Source organism: Macaca nemestrina, chromosome 14, assembly GCF_043159975.1.
Source record: "Macaca nemestrina isolate mMacNem1 chromosome 14, mMacNem.hap1, whole genome shotgun sequence".
In the NCBI taxonomy this organism is placed as follows: Eukaryota; Metazoa; Chordata; class Mammalia; order Primates; family Cercopithecidae; genus Macaca; species Macaca nemestrina.
In genome coordinates, this window is record NC_092138.1 from 107,371,620 (window position 1) to 107,391,227 (window position 19,608).

Genomic DNA, 19,608 nt, shown 5'->3' on the forward strand with positions numbered 1-19,608 from the left:
TGTTTTTTTTTTCTGTTTAAAAATCATTTTATCTTTTAGCTGACAAAAATTGAATCTATTTATGGTATACATGTTTTGATATACATTGTGGAATGGCTAAATCAAGCTAAATAACATGTATTGCCTCACATATTTTTCATTTTTGTGGTAAGTATTTTTCTTTGTAAGTGAGGGTACTATTCTTTCTTCATATTTCAGCAACAGCCGAGGGAGCCAAGACCTCTGAGTTTAAGTCCCAGGTGTGCCTAAAACATGCTATGTGACTTTCAACAAAGCACTCAATTCTTCATTAAGGTGGAGATACACATACAAAGCTGAGTTGTGAGGCTTGTAGGGAGTAGTGAGATGTAATTGTGTTATTTGGAAGTCATCTGGCAAATAGAAAGCGTTATAAAAAGGCCATCAGTCTAAGCTGGAGATGTCTGTGAAGTCATACTTCGGTTTCTGGTATGGACTTTTGTGGCCCTGTATGTATGTTGTGATCAAGTGGACGTTCAGACTAGATGGATTAAATCTTGATGCCTACAAAATAACATGATTACATGTTTTCTTCTGGTTGAATTTATTTACTTTTGTTTATTTACTTTAAATTTTATTTAAATTTTGCAGATTTAGTATGTTTTAAATTTTTGTTTATTTTATTTTTATTTTTATTTTTTGAAATGGAGTCTTGCTCTATCTCAAGGAGGGCAGTGGCGCAATCTCGGCTCACTGCAAACCCCACCTCCCGGGTTCATGCCATTCTTCTGCCTCAGCCTCCCAAGTAGCTGGGACTACAGGCGGTCACCACCACGCCCGTATAATTTTTTTTGTATTTTTAGTAGAGATGGGGTTTCACCATGTTAGCCAGCATGGTCTTGATCTCCTGACCTCGTGATCTGCCCACCTTGGCCTCCCAAAGTGCTGAGATTATAGGCGTGAACCACTGTGCCTGGCCTTGTTTATTTACTTTATTTAAATTTTGCAGATTTAATGTGTGACATGACAACTATTTTATGTGCATCTTTTTACTTAATCCTCAGCAATTACATGGCATACATACTATCACCATTTTATAGATGAAGAAACTGAGGCTTAGAGAATTAAATAACTTTTCTATTCAAGGTTACATAGTTGACACATGACAGAATTAGAAGTACCAAAGACCTCTGATTTGTATAATTCTCACCACTACTCATCTGGTAGTCTGGTTGCCTGTTTAATCTGTGATACTCGTAGGGTAATGGAAAGACATAGCTTCAGCTGCTTTAATTAATATACTTTTATTCCACAGGTATAAAAGCTTGACAGACCTTCTGAATGGGCTTGTAGTTAAAAACTGATAATTTAAGATTAAGGAGTTAAATATGCATTTGCTGTGGTTTGTTTCCTTGTCAGTAATCTTTCCGCTGATAAACCAAAATTAACATTTTATTTTTTAGGTTCTAAACATGCATCTTTCGGATGGAGGACAAGGCGATGTCCCTGTTGATGAAAACAAACTCCATGGTAAACCTGATAAAACCTTGCGCTTTTCCCTCTGCAGTGATAATCTGGAAGGAATATCTGAAGGTGAAGGGTTATTTCATTCAAGGAGTTGTGTGATTCAAGTAATAGTTTGTTTTATATTTTTTAAAGGAGCTTATAAATTATAATTACACCATCTGTGCCTCTCACTGAGGAGACTAATGAAGATTTCCTCTAATGAGTTTGAACAGTTGGCTGTAAAGATTGTTTCCTGAATAAAATTAAGATTGCAAGATGCCTTTGGTCATATAAAATGGAGAAGATATAAGTCTTTATTCAGACTTAAATAGAAATAACAGCAAGTTTTGTTTCTGCAGTATTAATATATACCAAAGCTTATAGAGCTCCTTTAGAAGGATATCATGCATGTCTAAATGGGAAAAAATGGACTTACCAATATTTCAAGGTGTTGTGTATACTCTTAAATGTTCTGTATTCCTTTACTCACACTCACACGTACCTTTCTGAAGCAGGATACAATGGAAATAGGTATTAAAAAGAAAATTCAAAGCCAAGATTGTGAAATGAGATTATGTCAGGCCAGGCGTGGTGGCTCACACCTGTAGTCCCAGCACTTTGGGAGGCTGAGACGGGCGGATCACAAGGTCAGGAGTTCGAGACCATCCTGGCCAACACGGTGAAACCCCGTCTCTACTAACAATACAAAAAATTAGCTGGGCGTGGTGGCGGGCGCCTGTAGTCCTAGCTACTCGGGAGGCTGAGGCAGGAGAATGGCGTGAACCCAGGAGGTGGAGCTTGCAGTGAGCCAAGATTGCGCCATTGCACTTCAGCCTGGACGAAAGAGTGAGACTCCATCTCAAAAAAGAAAAAAAAGAATATGTCATTTCACCTACTAGGACCAATTTTTTTTTTTTGAAAGAGAAACCTAAAATATAATAACTTCACGTTTTAATCTAACTTTTCCAAAAAGTCACATATGTATATTCATTCTAGAAAACAGAGAAATAGAATCACCTATAATCTCATAATTTTGTTAATAGCAGTTGATGTTTTAGATTATTCACAACAAAATTAGGTTTATCCTGTTTTGTAATCTTTTATAATTTAATAATATGGCATTAACAATTTCCCTAGTAATTTAACATTCTTAAATTACATGGTTTTTATGGCTGTTTTCCTTAACTCACATGGGCATATCATAATTTTTTCAACTTTCTTCTGTGATTAAATCTATAGATTGCTTCCACTTTTCGGACATAATAACTTCTGGGCTGGGCTGTAATCCCAGCACTTTGGGAGGCCAAGGCAGGTGGATTCACTGAGCTCACAAGTTCGAGACCAGCCTGGGCAACATGGTGAAACCCCATCTCTATTAAAATACAAAAAATTAGCGGGGCGTGGCAGTGTGTACCTGTAGTCTCAGCTAGTCGGGAGGCTGAGGCAGGAGAACTGCTTGAACCTGGGAGGCGGAGGTTGCAGTGAGCCAAGATGGTGCCACTGCATTCCAGCTTGGACAATAGAGCGAGACTCTACCTAAAAAAGAAAAAAGAAAAAAAAAGCTCTGTAACAAGGCCGGGCTCGGTGGCTCACGCCTGTAATCTCAGCACTTTGGGAGGCCGAGGCGGGCAGATCACAAGGTCAGGAGATTGAGACCATCCTGGCTAACACGGTGAAACCCTGTCTCTACTAAAAATACAAAAAATTAGCCGGGTGTGGTGGCAGGTGCCTGTAGTCCCAGCTACTCGGGAGGCTGAGGCAGGAGAATGGCGGAGCTTGCAGTGAGCCGAGATTGCGCCACTGCACTCCAGCCTGGGCGGCAGAGCGAGACTCCATCTCAATTTAAAAAAAAAGAAAAAAGCTCTGTAACAAGCAACTTTAGATTAACTGTTATAACTATTTTTTGAGATAGAGTCTCACTTTTGTTGCCCAGGCTGGAGTGCAATGGTGCGATCTCAGCTCACTGCAAACTTTGCCTCCCGGGTTCAAGCAATTCCCCTGCCTCAGCCTCCTGAGTAGCTGAGATTACAGGCATGTGCTGCCAGGCTGGCTAATTTTTATATTTTTTGTTTTGTTTTGTTTTTTGAGATGCAGTCTTGCTCTGTCGCCCAGGCTGGAGTGCGGTGGCATGATTTCGGCCCACGGCAAGCTCCACCTCCCGGGTTGACACCATTCTCCTGCCTCAGCCTCCTGAGTAGCTGGGACTACAGGCGCCCGCCACCATGCCCAGCTAATTTTTTATATTTTTAGTAGAAACTGGGTTTCACCATGTTAGTCAGGATGGTCTCAATCTCCTGACCTCGTGATCCGCCTGCCTCCGCCTCCCAAAGTGCTGAGATTACAGGCATGAGGCATCGCGCCCAGCAGATTAATTTGTTATTAGCACCTTAGGATAAATTCCTAGAAGCAGAATATCTATCTCAAAGGGCATGTGTTTTTTTAAGGTATAAAGGCAGTATTAAAAACGCTTTAATCAGTTGTTCGTCTTTTATCAAGGCATGAAAAATGATGTGGTGGCTCATGACTGTTTTAAAAAGATTGCTCATGCTATAAATATTTCTCTAGGTCCTTCAAATCGCTCCAATTCAGTGTCCTCCCTAGACCTGGAAGGAGAGTCTGTGTCAGAACTTGGAGCAGGACCTTCTGGCAGTAATGGAGTTGAAGCTCTACAGCTGTTAGAACATGAGCAAGGTAAAGTGAACTGGAACACAGTTGCCTAAGTAGCAAAGAATTTACCTGATTGCAAGATGAGCAGTGTGTTTTCATTAAGTTGGCTTGGTTCAGTAAGAGATTATATAATCACTATTAAACTTTCATTTCTTCTTCATTCCTTCAGTTCTTCAAAATATATTTAGTTGGTAAGTGGATTGTTTAGGCTTAATAAATTAATATAAATTACTTGAAATTCAGTAATATTTGATATTTTAATTCTGTAATATTTTAGGAATACAATGTAAAGACTCAAGGCTCAAGAAACTTAGAACAGGGAAAAAGTAGTACACAATTGATTTAAAGTATCATGAATGTATTTTGGCAGTTCTGAGTGAGAGATACATATGGTTGAAAGTATAGGGAAAGCTGCCAGGCACGGTGGCTCATGCCTGTAATCCCAGCACTTTGGGAGGCCGAGGTGGGTGGATCACCTGAGATTGGGAGTTCAAGACCAGCCTGACCAACATGGAGAAACCCCATCTCTACTAAAAATACAAAATTAGCCGGAGTGGTGGTGCACGCCTGTAATCCCAGCTACTCAGGAGACTGAGGCAGGAGAATCACTTGAACCTGGGAGGCAGAGGTTGCGGTGAGCCAAGATGATGCCATTGCACTCCAGCCTAGGCAAAAAGAGCGAAACTGTCTCAAAAAAAAAAGAAAGTATAGGGAAAGCTTATTGGAAGAAAAATATTAGCCTTAAGGGCTGGCTGGCATTGCCTTGGCAGGAGTTGGAGATAGGTCATTCTAGGTGAAGGACAAGTATAAGCAAGTCAAAGAGGTGGGAAGCCATAGTACTTATTCAGGTATCAGTTAGGGAAATAGAGTGAGGTAAGGATTAAAGAGTAGGTGGATCCCTGTTGTCGAAAGAAGGATGTCAGTATTTTAGTAGTAAGCTGGAAGCCACTGAAGGCTTTTGGTTCAGTGAGGATGAGGAAGTGAGGTGCCTTAGGAAGATGAAGTTGAAAGAGTTTTTTGGATTTGTTCATTTAAGATGATACCCTTGGCCAGGTACAGTGGCTCATACCTGTAATCCCAGTGCTTTGGGAGGCTGGGCAGGCAGATCACTTGAGGTCAGGAATTTGAGACTGGCCTGGCCAACATAGTGAAACCTCATCTCTACTAAAAATACAAAAATTAGCCGGGCGAGGTGGCGAGCACCTGTAATCCCACCTACTCAGAAGGCTGAGGCACGAGAATCGCTTGAACCTGGGAGGCAGGGGTTGCAGTGAGCTGAGTTCGCACCACTGCTCTCCAGCCTGGGCGACAGAGCGAGACTCTGACTGAAAAAAAAAAAAAGATGGGGCCGGGCGCGGTGGCTCAAGCCTGTAATCCCAGCACTTTGGGAGGCCAAGACGGGCGGATCACGAGGTCAGGAGATCGAGACCATCCTGGCTAACACGGTGAAACCCCGTCTCTACTAAAAAATACAAAAAACTAGCCGGGCGAGGTGGCGGGCGCCTGTAGTCCCAGCTACTTGGGAGGCTGAGGCAGGAGAATGGCGTGTACCCGGGAGGCGGAGCTTGCAGTGAGCTGAGATCCGGCCACTGCACTCCAGCCTGGGCGACAGAGCATGACTCCGTCTCAAAAAAAAAAAATAAAAATAAAAATAAAAGATGGGCTGGGCGCGGTGGCTCACGCCTGTAATCCCAGCACTTTGGGAGGCCAGGACGGGCAGATCATGAGGTCAGGAGATCGAGACCATCCTGGCTAACACAGTGAAACCCCGTCTCTACTAAAAATACAAAAAATTAGCTGGGCGTGTTGATGGGCGCCTGTAGTCCCAGCTACTCGGGAGGCTGAGGCAGGAGAATGGCATGAACCTGGGAGGCAGAGCTTGCAGTGAGCCGAGATCACGCCACAACACTCCAGCCTGGGTGACAGAGTGAGACTCCATCTCAAAAAAAAAAAAAAAAAAAAGGTAATGCCCTCAACTAGGTTTCAGACAGTGATTCTTAGGCTTTAGTATGCATGAGAATTACCTGGTTAGCTTTTTAAAAATTCCATTTCCCAAGTCTTACTTCTAGAGAAGAAGTCAAGTTTTAGAAAGAAAAAGAGTATTATCATTGGAGTGTGTGTGACTTGAAAAAAGTAATGCTGTATTTTACTGGATTGGTTTATCAGTGTATCAATTAGGATTAAGTTTGTTGCACACAGCAGAGAAAACTCAAATAATAAAGTAGTACCTCCTTATCCATGGTTTCACCTTCCATGGCTTCAGTTACCCACGGGCAAACTTGGTACAAAAATATTAAATGGAAAATTCCAGAAATAATTCATAAGTTTTAAATTGTGTGCCATTCTGAGTAATGTGATGAAATCTCACAGAGTTTCACTTATCGCATCCAGGATATGAATCATTTCTTAGTTCAGTGTATCCATATATACACTACCTATTAGTCACTGCTTATCAGATCAAAAAAGCATGGAATATATAGGATTTGGTACGATCCTCAGCTTCAGGCATCGACTGGAGGCCATTGCATAAGTGGACGAGGAACTTTCATATGAGCTTATGAAAGAAGTTGAACAAATATCACCTCTTTAGCAAGCTTTCTGGGAGATTCTGAGATAGGTGGTTGGCATATGCGAAATGCTAGATTAAGAAGTGAATTGATAGGCTGGATACGGTGGCTCACGCCTGTAATCCCAGCACTTTGGGAGGCCAAGGTGGGTGCATCACCTGAGATTGGGAGTTCGAGACCAGTCTGATCAACATGGAGATAAAATTCTTTAAAGTTGATTAAAAAGTCATAGCTGTGCTACTGTTTTTAAAGTGCTTAATTTTGTTTTTGATAGCTACAACACAGGATAACCTTGATGATAAGCTAAGGAAGTTTGAAATTCGTGACATGATGGGATTAACAGATGATAGGGACATATCAGAAACAGTGAGTGAGACCTGGAGTACAGACGTCTTGGGGAGTGACTTTGACCCTAATATTGATGAAGATCGCTTGCAAGAAATTGCAGGTAACTGCCATTTAATGTCTCTGAAATATCACGGTTTAGTTATTCAGATCCACTGACCTTTCATGAGAGGGACCACCAGTGCCCTGACAAACCTTGTGTGTGTTAGCACCATCCGGGAAATTGTTATAACTGTATGGAACAAGACATTTGGGTACTTTTTTCTTTACTTAAATATAAGCAGTGTTTTTCCTTTCTACATTTAATCCCACCCCTTACCCATCCTCCTCCCCGCTGCCCCCTCCCCCCCCAAAAAAAAACAAGAAAAACCAGTGTTTTGAATTAGCTTCTGGTCAAGTGTTGTTTCCAGGGCATAGTATACGTTCTTAGTTTGTCTCTGATTAGTATATTATCCATTTGAAACCAAACACCTAACCTTAAGATGAAAATTCTTATAGATTATAGCCATAAAATCCTTTACAATAATATGATACTGCTGTTCTCTAAAAAAATGAATTCACTTCTGGAAGGGTTAATTCAGTTCCAAAGGGTAACCAGGTTTTTATTTTTCTTCTTTTTAAATTTTTATTTATTTTTAATAGAGACAGGATTTCGCTTTGTTACCCAGCTGGTCTTGAACTAGTGAGCTCAAGCGATCCTCCTGCCCTTTTTTTTTTATTTATGTGGAATTTATTCAGGTGGTATGTACATACACTAAAATTCACTCTTTTTTGGATACTGTTTTATGAGTTCTGAAAGATATATAGTCTTGTAACCCTTATCTTCATTTTGTTTTTAAATCATGGAAAACTTATTTATATATTTATTTATTTTTCTTCAATTTTTATTTTAGGTTCAGGGGGTACATGTGCAGATTTGTTACGTGGGAAATTGTTACAGCAAATTGTATGTTGCTGGAGTTTGGTGCACAAATGATTTTGCCACCCAGGTAGTGAGCATAGTAACCAATAAGTTTTTGTGTGTGTGTTTTTTTTTTTTAATTTGAGATGGAGTCTCACTGTGTCGCCCAGGCTGGAGTGCAGTGGTGCGATCTCAGCTCACTTCAATCTCTGCCTCCCTGGTGCAAGTGATTCTCCTGCCTCAGCCTCCCGAGTAGCTGGGACTACAGGTGCCCACCACTACACCCAGCTAATTTTTGTATTTTTAGTGGAGACGGGGTTTCACCATATTGGCCAGCCTGGTCTCGAACTCCTGACCTCAAGTGATCCACCTACCTTGGCCTCCCAGAGTGCTGGGATTACGGTCATGAGCCATTGCTCCCGACCTAAATCGTGGAACATTTTAAACAAATACAAGAGACGATGGTATCATGAACCCAGTGTATCCATCACTCAGCTTCAGGAGTTAGACACACATGGCTAGCTTTGTTTCATCTGTTCTCTTACCCACTACCCTCTTCTCTCCCCTCATTATGTTTAGGCAGGTTCCAGACATTATTTTATTTGTAATTATTTTATGATATATCTTTAAAAGGTAACTTTTATTGGTAACTTTTTTGCAATTTTTTTCATGCCCTGAAGTAGAATTGTTCTTTTATTAGGTTTAATCAAAAGTAGTGAAGACTTTTGAACTTGAGTATTTTTAACACAGACGTATAATAATGTTTAATACTTTCAATTTGTATTTTTAAGTGGTGTAAATAGATGTCTTAGTTGGTTTTGCATTACTTTGTTCCAGATGCCAAAGTAGTATTGTTCTTGGCAGTTAGCTGTGTTTGCGCAGTAAGTTGTATTTGCAGTTAAGTGAGTGCTTTGAAGATGTGTATTTTCCTGTGAATATATTTTATTGCCCTGAATAGTGACTAATATGCTGGAAGAAAAAACATATGGCCAGCCTAACATTCTGTGGTTAAACGCTCAATGTTTTTAATCCCTGTAGGGCTATAAATTTTAGAATAGTATTAAGGACCCCTGTAAAATTTGCTGAAAAATCAAAGCTAAAGCTGTTGAAATTACTTGACTGAATGATGTGTGTTTTCTCTGTGGAGAGTCAAAGGTGAACTGGAGGAAACTGGTGAAAAGGGTCTTGTGCCATTGTGACCAAAATAGGAACTTTGTATTTTTAGTGGTGTGCTTGATTGAAGTTATTCTTACCTTGACTTCTTTCTTGTAGGTAGAGAGGAGTTTGGTTTTTTTTTTTTTTTTTTTTTTGAGACAGAGTCCCAAAATGACACGGCCATTTTTATTTTTGAGACAGGGTCTCACTCCCATTGCCCAGGTTGGAGGGCAATGGCATGATCTCGGCTCACTGCAATCTCTGCACCCCCTGCAACCTCTGCCTCCCAGGTTCTTGTGCCTCAGCTTCCCAAGTAGCTGAGACTACAGGTGCATGCCACCACACCCGGCTAATTTTTGTATTTTTGGTAGAGACGGGGTTTCGCCACGTTGGCCAGGCTGGTCTTGAACTCCTGGCCTCAAGTGATCTGCCTGCCTCAGCCTCCCAAAGTGCTGGGATTACAGGTGTGAGCCACCATGCCCAGCCAAGAGATTTTGTTAGCTTATGTTTGGCTTTTCTCCACTATCACTGCACTTTCCAACAGGATCTTTGTTAACCCTTTGCTTCCCACTGGTTATACAGGTGCTGCAGCAGAGAACATGTTAGGCAGTTTGCTGTGCCTCCCAGGTTCAGGGTCAGTGCTTCTTGACCCCTGCACTGGTTCTACCATATCAGAGACAACAAGTGAAGCTTGGAGTGTAGAGGTATTGCCAAGTGACTCAGGTTAGTATGCTGTCATTGTTTGCTTTTTCATTTACACAGAAGTTTTAATTAAATACAAGGTATCCCAACTTCTGTATTACATATATTTTGTCAAATATACTTTATTTTTTTTAAATGGAGACGGAGTCTTGGTCTGTCACCCAGGCTGGAGTTGCGTGATCCCAACTTACTGCAACCTCTGCCTTCTGGGTTCAAGTGATCTTCTCACCTCAGCCTCCTGAGTAGCTGGGATTACAGACGTGCCCCACCATGCATGTATTTTTGTATTTTTAGAGAGACGGGGTTTCACCATGTTGGCCAGGCTGGTCTCGAACTCCTGACCTCAGGTGATCTGCCCACCTCGGCCTCCCGAAGTGCTGGAATTACAGGCATGAGCCACTGCGCCTGGCCAATTATACATTTGACAAAGGTGAGGTGATCACATTGCTAAGAATGTCATATGGAAAATTAGTTTAGGGCATTTTCTGTCCATTAAGGGAAAATGCTCTGCTGGATAGCATAGACTGTGATGGCAGGTGCTTTCTGACTCTGCGTTCAGTTATTTTGAAAGCAATTTTCTGTAGCTTATCAGAGTTCCGTGTGAGTTATTGAATTTAGTATCTCCCACAAACTCATGACAGGATAAGAGTAGCAACACAGTTCAAACTGAGTGCTTGCCTGGTAAACACGTTTAGATTTATCACAGGGAAGAACTTGACTCTCTAAAACATGTTTAATGTGTTTTTGAAATACGTTGAAATTGAGACTCTGTAATCCTGAGGATTTTTTGTGCAGGCTATTATAAATGTATATAAAGTGTTCTGTACTTTGTCTTTTCATATGCATTGCATTTTTTTCTGATTATGAAGACACATTTTTGCCTTCAACTAAATGTCAACTACCAGAATGTAAATATAAGTTAACCATGTATCTGCATTGCATTCTGTTGATTTACTTGGTTCAATAATTGTTAAGTGATCATGATATGTGTTTTATAATGTCTTTTTCTTTCTTTTTTTTTTTTTTGAGACAGAGTCTCACTCTGTCGCCCAGGCTGGAGTGCAATGGTGTAATCACAGCTCACTGCAACCTCCGCCTCCTGGGTTCAAGTAATTCTCTTGCCTCAGCCTCCCAAGTAGCTGGGATTACAGGCACCTGCCACCACTCCCAGCTGATTTTTGCATTTTTAGTAGAGATGGTATTTCACCATGTTGGCCATGCTGGTCTCGAACTCCTGACCTCAGGTGATCTGCCTTCCTCGACCTCCCAAAGTGCTGAGATTACAGGCGTGAGCCACCACGACTAGCCTGTTTTATAATGTTAAAGCATTCAGATATGCTAGCCTTGTTTGAAGACCAGTTGGGGACAATAGGATTAGCTCACCAGCTGTTGAGTATTCATAGGAGTTACTTTTTAGGAAGTGGTTGATTTAATACCAAGCTATTCCATACTCTCTTGTCCAGTTCACGTGTTAACCAATAGCATACTCTGTGACATTAGTGATCTAGAAACCACGTTTTCATCTGGGCACAATGAACTGGCTTATATTGGGATGAAAATCACAACTTTGACTTCTTTAACACTTAATCTAACTAGCATTGTTAACTATCCCAGACTTAGACATATATTTGCACTGATTTCATTCATGCCCTGGTAGCTTTGTTTATCTGAGTCACAAAAGCTCAAATTGTGGTGTGCTAACAGAATCACAAATGTAACACACCTTTTATCTTCTATTTAGAGGCCCCAGACCTAAAGCAGGAGGAGCGTCTACAAGAACTGGAGAGCTGTTCTGGACTGGGTAGCACATCTGATGATACGGATGTCAGGGAGGTCAGTTCCCGCCCCAGCACACCAGGCCTCAGTGTTGTGTCCGGTATGTCTGTCTTGTTTTAAGGAGTAGGGATTTGAAGGTGTTCACCCCTATCCCCTCCCATTTATAAAGTTGATACAAAGAGATATGTTTTATTTAAGAGCTGAGTAATTTCCAGGAAACAAACTTATTTCTGTTGCACCTGAAATCTTTGAGAACTTAATGTGTGGCTTTATGGAGCCTGTTGAAGTAATTGGCAGACAGTCTCTCTACAACTGTTTCTGTTCTTAGTAGCCTGTCCTACTTTAGAATTGTATGATTCTGATTATGTTGTGTAAAGCAAGGTAAGTATATTTAAGCAGTAGTACCATAAAGGGTATAATACTAAACTTACATGTATAGAACTGTGACACAAAATTCGAGAATGTTTCAGTTTCTCCAAATTTCATATACTTTTTGTGTGGTTATTTTGTTCTTCTTCCTGTTTATTTTTTACTATTGTTTTTTAAAGGCATAAGTGCAACCTCTGAGGATATTCCCAATAAGATTGAAGACTTGAGATCTGAGTGCAGCTCTGATTTTGGGGGTAAAGATTCTGTCACTAGTCCAGACATGGATGAAATAACTCATGGTAAGAGGGGGAAATAAGAATGACTTAAAAAATGACCACATTCGTGGTTGAAACTGGCATTGTGACAAATTGCTGGTGACTGCATCTATTGGTATAGCACTTTGGGACATACTTTGTCAATATCTATTTAAGGCCTTAAATGTTCACATTCTAAATTTAGTCAGGTTAGTTCCACTTCTAGGTATCAGTCATAATGAAAAAATTCCATATATAGAGAAAGTCCTTGGCACAAAGATGTTCTTTATAACGTTTTGTGTTGGCAGAAAATTAGAAATAACTTAAAAATTGAAGAAAATGGAATGGCTAAATAATTTTGATATAACCGCGTATTAGAATTTATGTAGCTATTTTAAAATGCATTAAGGAATATGAAATGACTTAGAGAAAAACCTAGAACATACTACATGGAATTTATTTTGTAGAATTTTACATACAAAATAATAAAACTTTTTTTTTTTTTTTTGAGACAGAGTCTTTTGCTGTCACCCAGGCTGAAGTGCAGTGGCACGATCTCGGCTCACTGCACCTCTGCCTTCTGGGTCTCCTGGGTTCAAGCTATCCTCCTGCCTCAGCCTCCCCAGTAGCTTGGATTACAGGCACCCACCAGTACACCCAGCTAATTTTTGTATTTTTAGTAGAGACGGGTTTCACCACATTGGCCAGGTTGGTCTTGAACTCCTGACCTCATGATCCACTCGCCTGAGCCTCCCAAACTGCTGGGAGTACAGGCGTGAGCCACCACGCCTGGCCAGTAAAACATTTTTTAAAAACCTATACATGAAGTAAGTACTGGAAATACCAAAATGCTAGCAGTGGTTTTATATATTGGATGGTAGGTTTTGAGGTACCTTTTCTTTTCTTTTTTTTTTTTGAAACAGAGTTTTGCTGTTGTTGCCCAGGCTGGAGTGCAATGGCGCAATCTCAGCTCACCGCAACCTCTGTCTCCCGAGTTCAAATGATTCTCCTGCATCAGTCTCCTGAGTTGCTGGGATTACAGGCATGCACCACCACGCCCGGCTAATTTTGTATTTTTAGTAGAGACGGGGTTTTGCCATGTTAGTCAGTCTGGTCTCGGACTCCCAACCTCAAGTGATCTGCCTGCCTTAGCCTCCCAAAGTGCTGGGATTACAGGCGTGAGCCACTAGGCCCAGCGAGGTACTTTTTCTATTTTTACAATTTTTTTTGTTCTAAACCAGGGTTTTTTAACCTTAACACTATTGACATTTTGGGCTGGGAAATTCTTTGTTGTGGGGGCCTGTCCTGTGCATTTTAGGATGTTTAAGCATCTCTGGCCCCTACCCATAGCATATACCCTATACCCCCTGGGGTTGCAGCAACCAAAAATGTCTCCAGACTTTGCCAAATGATCTCTTGGGGGGCAAGATAGCCACAAATCAAGAACCACTGTTCTAAACCAGCAGTCTCAAAGTATGGTCTCCATGGACCACTGAGGTCCTAAAACCTTTTGAGGGAGGAGGGTAGATGAAGTCATAACTGTTTTCAGAAAAATCAAAGTTATTGTCCATTTTCATTGTGTCAACATTTGTACTTATGATGCATAGGCAAAGTGGATAAAATTTGCTGGGGCCCTAGCAGGATGCAAGGGCACCACATTGTATTCTTCACTCACAGTTAAAAAAAAAAAAAAAAAAAGTTTTACTTAGGAATGTCTTTGATGAAGGAATAAAAATTACTTAATCACATCTCAACCCTTGAGTATACACCTTTTTAATATTCTGTGTGAAGAAATGGGAAACACCCATATTGCATTTTTATCACATTCTGAGATATGATGAGATGTCTCAAGAAGCACTTATGTGATTATTTGAGTTGTTAGCTGAACTAGCCAATGTTTCCACTTATTTTTATTTGATTTTTCATGAAATATCATTTTTACTTGAAAGAATGACAGAATAACTGGATTTCTTAGGAATATACGTAGTTGGGTATTTGGCAGACATCTCAAAAATTAACAGAGTATGACCAGGCACGTTGGCTCACACCTGTAATCACAGCACTTTTGGAGGCTGAGGCTGGAGGATTCCTTGATCCCAGAAGTTCAACACCATCCTGGGCAACATAGTGAGACCCCGTCTGTACAAAAATAAAAAAATAAAAAATTAGCCAGATGTGGTGGCGCATGCCTGTGGTCCCATCTTTAAAGAAATAAAAAATTTAAAAAAATTAACAAAATGATCCTGTTACTTAAAGACAAGCAACTAATAGAGTTTGTTGCCAGTGATGAAATTCAAACTTTCAGACAAAAATTAGAATTTTGGAAACGTGTGTCTACCTGCATGAGTTTGACAACTTCCTGTTGTTTTTAAAGACTTTTCTGGTGAGATTTGTGGTGATATGAAAAAATGTGAATTTAACAGAGGACAAAAAGTTCATTGATTTGGTTTCAAATTCTACCTTGTAGCTATCCTTTAAAAAACTTTACTTCTCAAGATGTGGTAGAGTAGCAAAGAATAATATCCACAATTTTCTGAAAAGGCTACTAACATATTGTTCCTCTTCCAACTACATGTCCGTGTGAGGCCAGATTTTCTTTATATACTTCAGCCAAAACAACATTTTCAGCACATTGAAGCAGAAGCAGACATGAGAATCCAGCTGTGTTCTAAGCTGTACATTAAAGATACTTGCAAAAAATGTTGAAGTGTCATTCTTTTCATTTTTTATTTTGGAAAATAATAGTTATTTTTAATTTTTTTTAAAAAAGGCTTTTTTGTGTTACCATTAAATTTTTTTCTTTTTTTAAAAAAATGGGGCTGGGCACAGTGGCTCATGCCTGTAATCTCAGCACTTTGGGAGGCCGAGACAGGCGGATCACGAGGTCAGGAGATCAAGACCATCCTGGCCAACATGGTGAAACCCCGTCTCTACTACAAATACAAAAAATTAGCCGGGTGTCGTGGCGTGTGCCTGTAATGCCATCTGCTCGGCAGGCTGAGGCAGGAGAATTGCTTGAACCCAAGAGGTGGAGGTTGCAGTGAACCGACATCACACCACTGCACTCCAGCCTGGCGACAGAGCGAGACTTTGTCTCAAAAAAACAAAAAAAATGGACAGCCTCCCAAACCAGAGTCAGTTCAGAGAGACTCCCATGTATTACCATTTAATGGGTATGTTTAAATGAATTAATAAATATTAAAACCTCAGTTTTAATTTCTAATATAGAATTTCAATAGATATAACCACTATAAACAAAAGCTCTTAGGGTCAGTAATTTTTTAAGTTGTAAAGATGTCTTGGCCAGGCATGGTAGCTCGTGCCTGTAATCCCAGCACTTTGAGAGGCGGAGGCAGGAGGAGTGCTTGAGCCTACGAGTTCAAGACCAGCCTGGGCAACATGGTGAGACCCTGTCTCTACAAAAAATAACGTAAAAATTAGCTGGGTATGGTGCTGTAGGCCTGTGCTCACAGCTATTTGGGAGGCTAAGGCAAGAGGATCACTGAAACCCAAGAGGTTGAGGCTGTAGTGAGCTGTTTGCACTACTGCACTCCAACCAGGGTGACAGAGTGAGACCCTGTCTCTAAAAAAAAAAAAAAAAAAAAAAGTCCTGAGACCAAAATTTGAGAACTGCTGTTTTAGGCTATCTTTTATAATGATCTACCTATAGAACAAAAGTAAAAATCAAAAGGCATAATAGTACTCTCATTCATTATGGAAAGATAGCTTCAGACAAAAAAAAAAAAAAAATAGCTTCAGACTAAAAACATTTAGATTAATAGTTTCTTTTTTATGTTTGAAATTTCCATCCTCCACATACTTCTCTGTTTTAAAGTTATTTGCTGAGAGCAGTGTTAGAACTTCAAGATTTACAACCTTTTATTGATACCCTGTCTGTACATAGTATTACCCCTATGTTTATATTTTATTTATTTTTTAATTTTTAGTTCTTGTAAATTTTTGTAGAGTCAAGGTCTCACCATCTTGCCCAGACTGGTCTTGAACTCCTGGGCTCAAGTGGTCCTCCCTCCTTGGCCTCCCAAAGCACTGGGATTATAGGCATGAGCCCCTACACCTGGCCTTCCCCCTGTGTTTTCAGGTGAGGGGAAGGCGAGGCTCGGGGAAGCTGTGACATTCTGAAAACATTGATAGTTTAGGTCTTCTGGCTTTGTTCTCTTTGCATGAACCATACTAGCATTTGGCCATTAGAAGTAAAGATGCCAGATCAGTTAAATGTAAAGAAAATCTGTGTATGAAGATACTAATAAAAACAGAAAATAAATTGAAAGTAATCATTATTTGATTTTTTTTTTCCTCATATGCCTCTCAAGTTCTAATGGATCAAAAAAGGAACCATCAGAGAATACTTAGAACCCTTTAAACTGTGTTGAGACCATTTGTCCTAAGTTGTGGCTTGGTCTCACTGTTTCCTTCCTGTTTTAGGTGCCCACCAGCTGACCTCTCCTCCTTCTCAGTCAGAGTCTCTGCTGGCCATGTTTGATCCACTGTCTTCACATGAAGGTAAACCAGTGAAATGAACTTTTTCACTCATGTCATAGACAGGAGGAGGAAACCAAACCCCCTTGTTAATGCCTTTGTTAGAGAAGTTGTGTCTCAGTTACAAAACTTTTTTTTTTCCCTGTGTTGCAGGGGCTTCTGCTGTGGTAAGGCCAAAGGTTCACTATGCTAGGCCATCGCATCCACCACCAGATCCCCCAATCCTGGAAGGAGCTGTGGGAGGAAATGAGGCCAGGTTGCCAAACTTTGGTTCCCATGTGTTAACTCCAGCTGAATTGGAGGCATTCAAGCAAAGGCATTCTTACCCTGAGAGACTAGTTCGAAGCAGGAGCTCTGATATAGTATCTTCTGTGCGGAGACCCATGAGTGACCCCAGCTGGAACCGGCGTCCAGGAAATGAAGAGCGAGAACTCCCTCCAGCTGCAGTCATTGGTGCTACTTCTTTGGTGGCTGCACCTCATTCATCATCTTCATCCCCGAGTAAGGACTCCTCAAGAGGAGAGGTATGGGACATAGGCCGTGAAGAATTGTGTTCTGCCTGCCTGGTTCTCTTGATGTCTGAAATTAACATGGAATATATAAATGTAGGATTACAGATAGAGAGTAGTGGCGATTAAAGATGATTTGTCAATCTAGTGTGCCCACAACCATAACCATTGGAAACCTATACAACTTTCGTTTTATAGTGATACTATCTTGCATTTTTGTGACACTTTTAGCTTCTCTCCAAGCAATTTTGTATCTGATTTTATTTAAGCCTTACAATATTCCTCTGAGATGTTAGATGAGGTTTTTTTTTTTTTTTTTGGTTTGTTTGGTTTTTTTTTTTTTTGTGAGATGGAGTCACACTCTGTCACCTAGGCTGGAGTACAGTGGCGCAATCTTGGCTCACTGCCACCTCCACCTCCCGGGTTCAAACGATTCCTCTACCTCAGCCTCCTGAGTAGGTGGGACTACAGGCATGCGCCACCATGCCTGGCTAAATTTTTGTATTTTAGTAGAGACAGGGTTTTACCATGTTGGCCAGGATGGTCTCGATGTCCTGACCTCATGATCTGCCCACCTCGGCCTCCCAAAATGCTGGGATTACAGGCAAGAGCCACCATGCCCAGCCCCATGACTATTTTTTATTTTAAACAACTATAAAGTTACAAACAAGTTGGAAGTACAGTAAAAGAACCCTTCCTTCCCATTTGAGAGCAAGTTGGCAGCATGATGCTCCAGTACCCCTAAACACTTCAGTGTAGGTTTCCTGCAAACAAGCAGATTCTCCTACACCTCATGGTACAACCATCAACTTCAGCAGATGAACATTGATACATTACTACCAGCTACTTATGACACCCCATTCATGTGTCCCCAGTTGTCCCAGTAACTTTTTTTTTTTTTTTTTTTTTTTTTTTGAGACGGAGTCTTACTCTGTCACCCAGGCTGGAGTGCAGTGGCCGGATCTCAGCTCACTGCAAGCTCCGCCTCCCGGGTTTACGCCATTCTCCTGCCTCAGCCTCCCGAGTAGCTGGGACTACAGGCGCCCGCCACCTCGCCCGGCTAGTTTTTTTGTATTTTTTAGTAGAGACGGGGTTTCACCGTGTTAGCCGGGATCGTCTCTCGATCTCCTGGCCTCGTGATCCGCCCGTCTTGGCCTCCCAAAGTGCTGGGATTACAGGCTTGAGCCACCGCGCCCGGCCCCCAGTAACATTTTTTATAGTAAGAAGATTCTATTCAGAATCACAGACTGCTTTTAATTGTCATGCCTTTTTAGTCTCCTTCAGTCTAGAACAGTTCCTCATTTTTTTCCTGACTCATATGACCTGTACACTCTTGAAATTTACAGGCCATTTGTTTTCTTTTCTTTTCTTTTTTTTTTTTTTTTTTTTGTTTGTTTGTTTGTTTTTTGAGACGGAGTCTCGCTCTGTCGCCCAGGCTAGAGTGTAGTGGCGCGATCTCAGCTCACTGCAAGCTCCGCCTCCTGGGTTTACGCCATTCTCCTGCCTCAGCCTCCTGAGTAGCTGGGACTACAGGCGCCCGCCACCGCGCCCGGCTAATTTTTTGTATTTTTAGTAGAGACGGGGTTTCACCGTGGTCTCGATCTCCTGACCTTGTGATCCGCCCGCCTCGGCCTCCCAAAGTGCTGGGATTACAGGCGTGAGCCACCGCGCCCGGCCAGGCCATTTGTTTTCTAGAATGTTCGTCAGGTTAGGTTTGTTTGATGTTTTCTTGTGATTAGACTGAGGTTATTAATCTTTGGCAGGAATATCACTGAAATGACAGTTTTTTTCATTGCACCTTGTCAGGTAGCACAGTTTTAATTTGTCCCATTTCTACAGTGTTCATTTGGAGAATTTGAGGAAATGTTGTCTACCAGGCTTTGCCACTGTAAAGTTACTCTTTTCCCTTTATAATTAATAAGTGTTTTCGGGGAGAGGGTACATAAAAAACATGTAACTATCCTGTTCTCCATCAAATTTTTAACTTACCTACTTATTATATCTATGGTCTTATGGTTTTCTGTCTTTTAAAAAAATTTGTGTGTGTGCGTGTGTGTGTTTTGTTGTTTGTTTGTTTTAGATAGGGTCTTGTTCTGTCACCCATGCTGGAGTGCAGTGGTGCCAACACTGCTCATTGCAGCCTTAACCTCCCAGGCTCAGGCAGTCCTCCCACTTTGGCCTCCCAAGTAGCTGGGAGTATAGGCATGCACCACATGCCTGGCTAAATTTTTGTTTGTTTGTTTGTTTTTGTAGAGATGGGGACTGTGTTGCCCAGGTGCTTGTCTTGAACTCTTGGACTCAAGCAGTCCTCCCACCCCAGCCTCCCAAGTGTTGGGATTACAGGCATGAGCCACCCACAGTGCCTGGCCCAGTTTTCTGTCTTGGTTAGGGTTTGTCACTAT

At 41.2% G+C, this 19,608-nt stretch overlaps 1 protein-coding gene across 13 annotated transcripts in view; it reads left to right on the forward strand.

The window, feature by feature from the left end:
• Positions 1-19,608, forward strand: part of LOC105463922 (GTPase activating protein and VPS9 domains 1) — a 111,073-nt gene that overhangs the window by 64,453 nt on the left and 27,012 nt on the right. For 7 of the 13 annotated variants that reach the window (XM_071078345.1, XM_071078340.1, XM_071078343.1 and 4 more), the window contains 8 exons: positions 1,422-1,551; positions 4,030-4,155; positions 6,973-7,146; positions 9,682-9,822; positions 11,543-11,677; positions 12,126-12,245; positions 16,644-16,721; positions 16,851-17,221. In XM_071078345.1, the coding sequence (XP_070934446.1) occupies positions 1,422-1,551; positions 4,030-4,155; positions 6,973-7,146; positions 9,682-9,822; positions 11,543-11,677; positions 12,126-12,245; positions 16,644-16,721; positions 16,851-17,221 (1,275 nt within the window). Of the gene's footprint in view, positions 1-1,421; positions 1,552-4,029; positions 4,156-6,972; positions 7,147-9,681; positions 9,823-11,542; positions 11,678-12,125; positions 12,248-16,643; positions 16,722-16,850; positions 17,222-19,608 lie in introns of those variants that run through there. The other 6 variants (XM_071078342.1, XM_071078344.1, XM_011711351.3 and 3 more) reach the window with 2 other exon arrangements.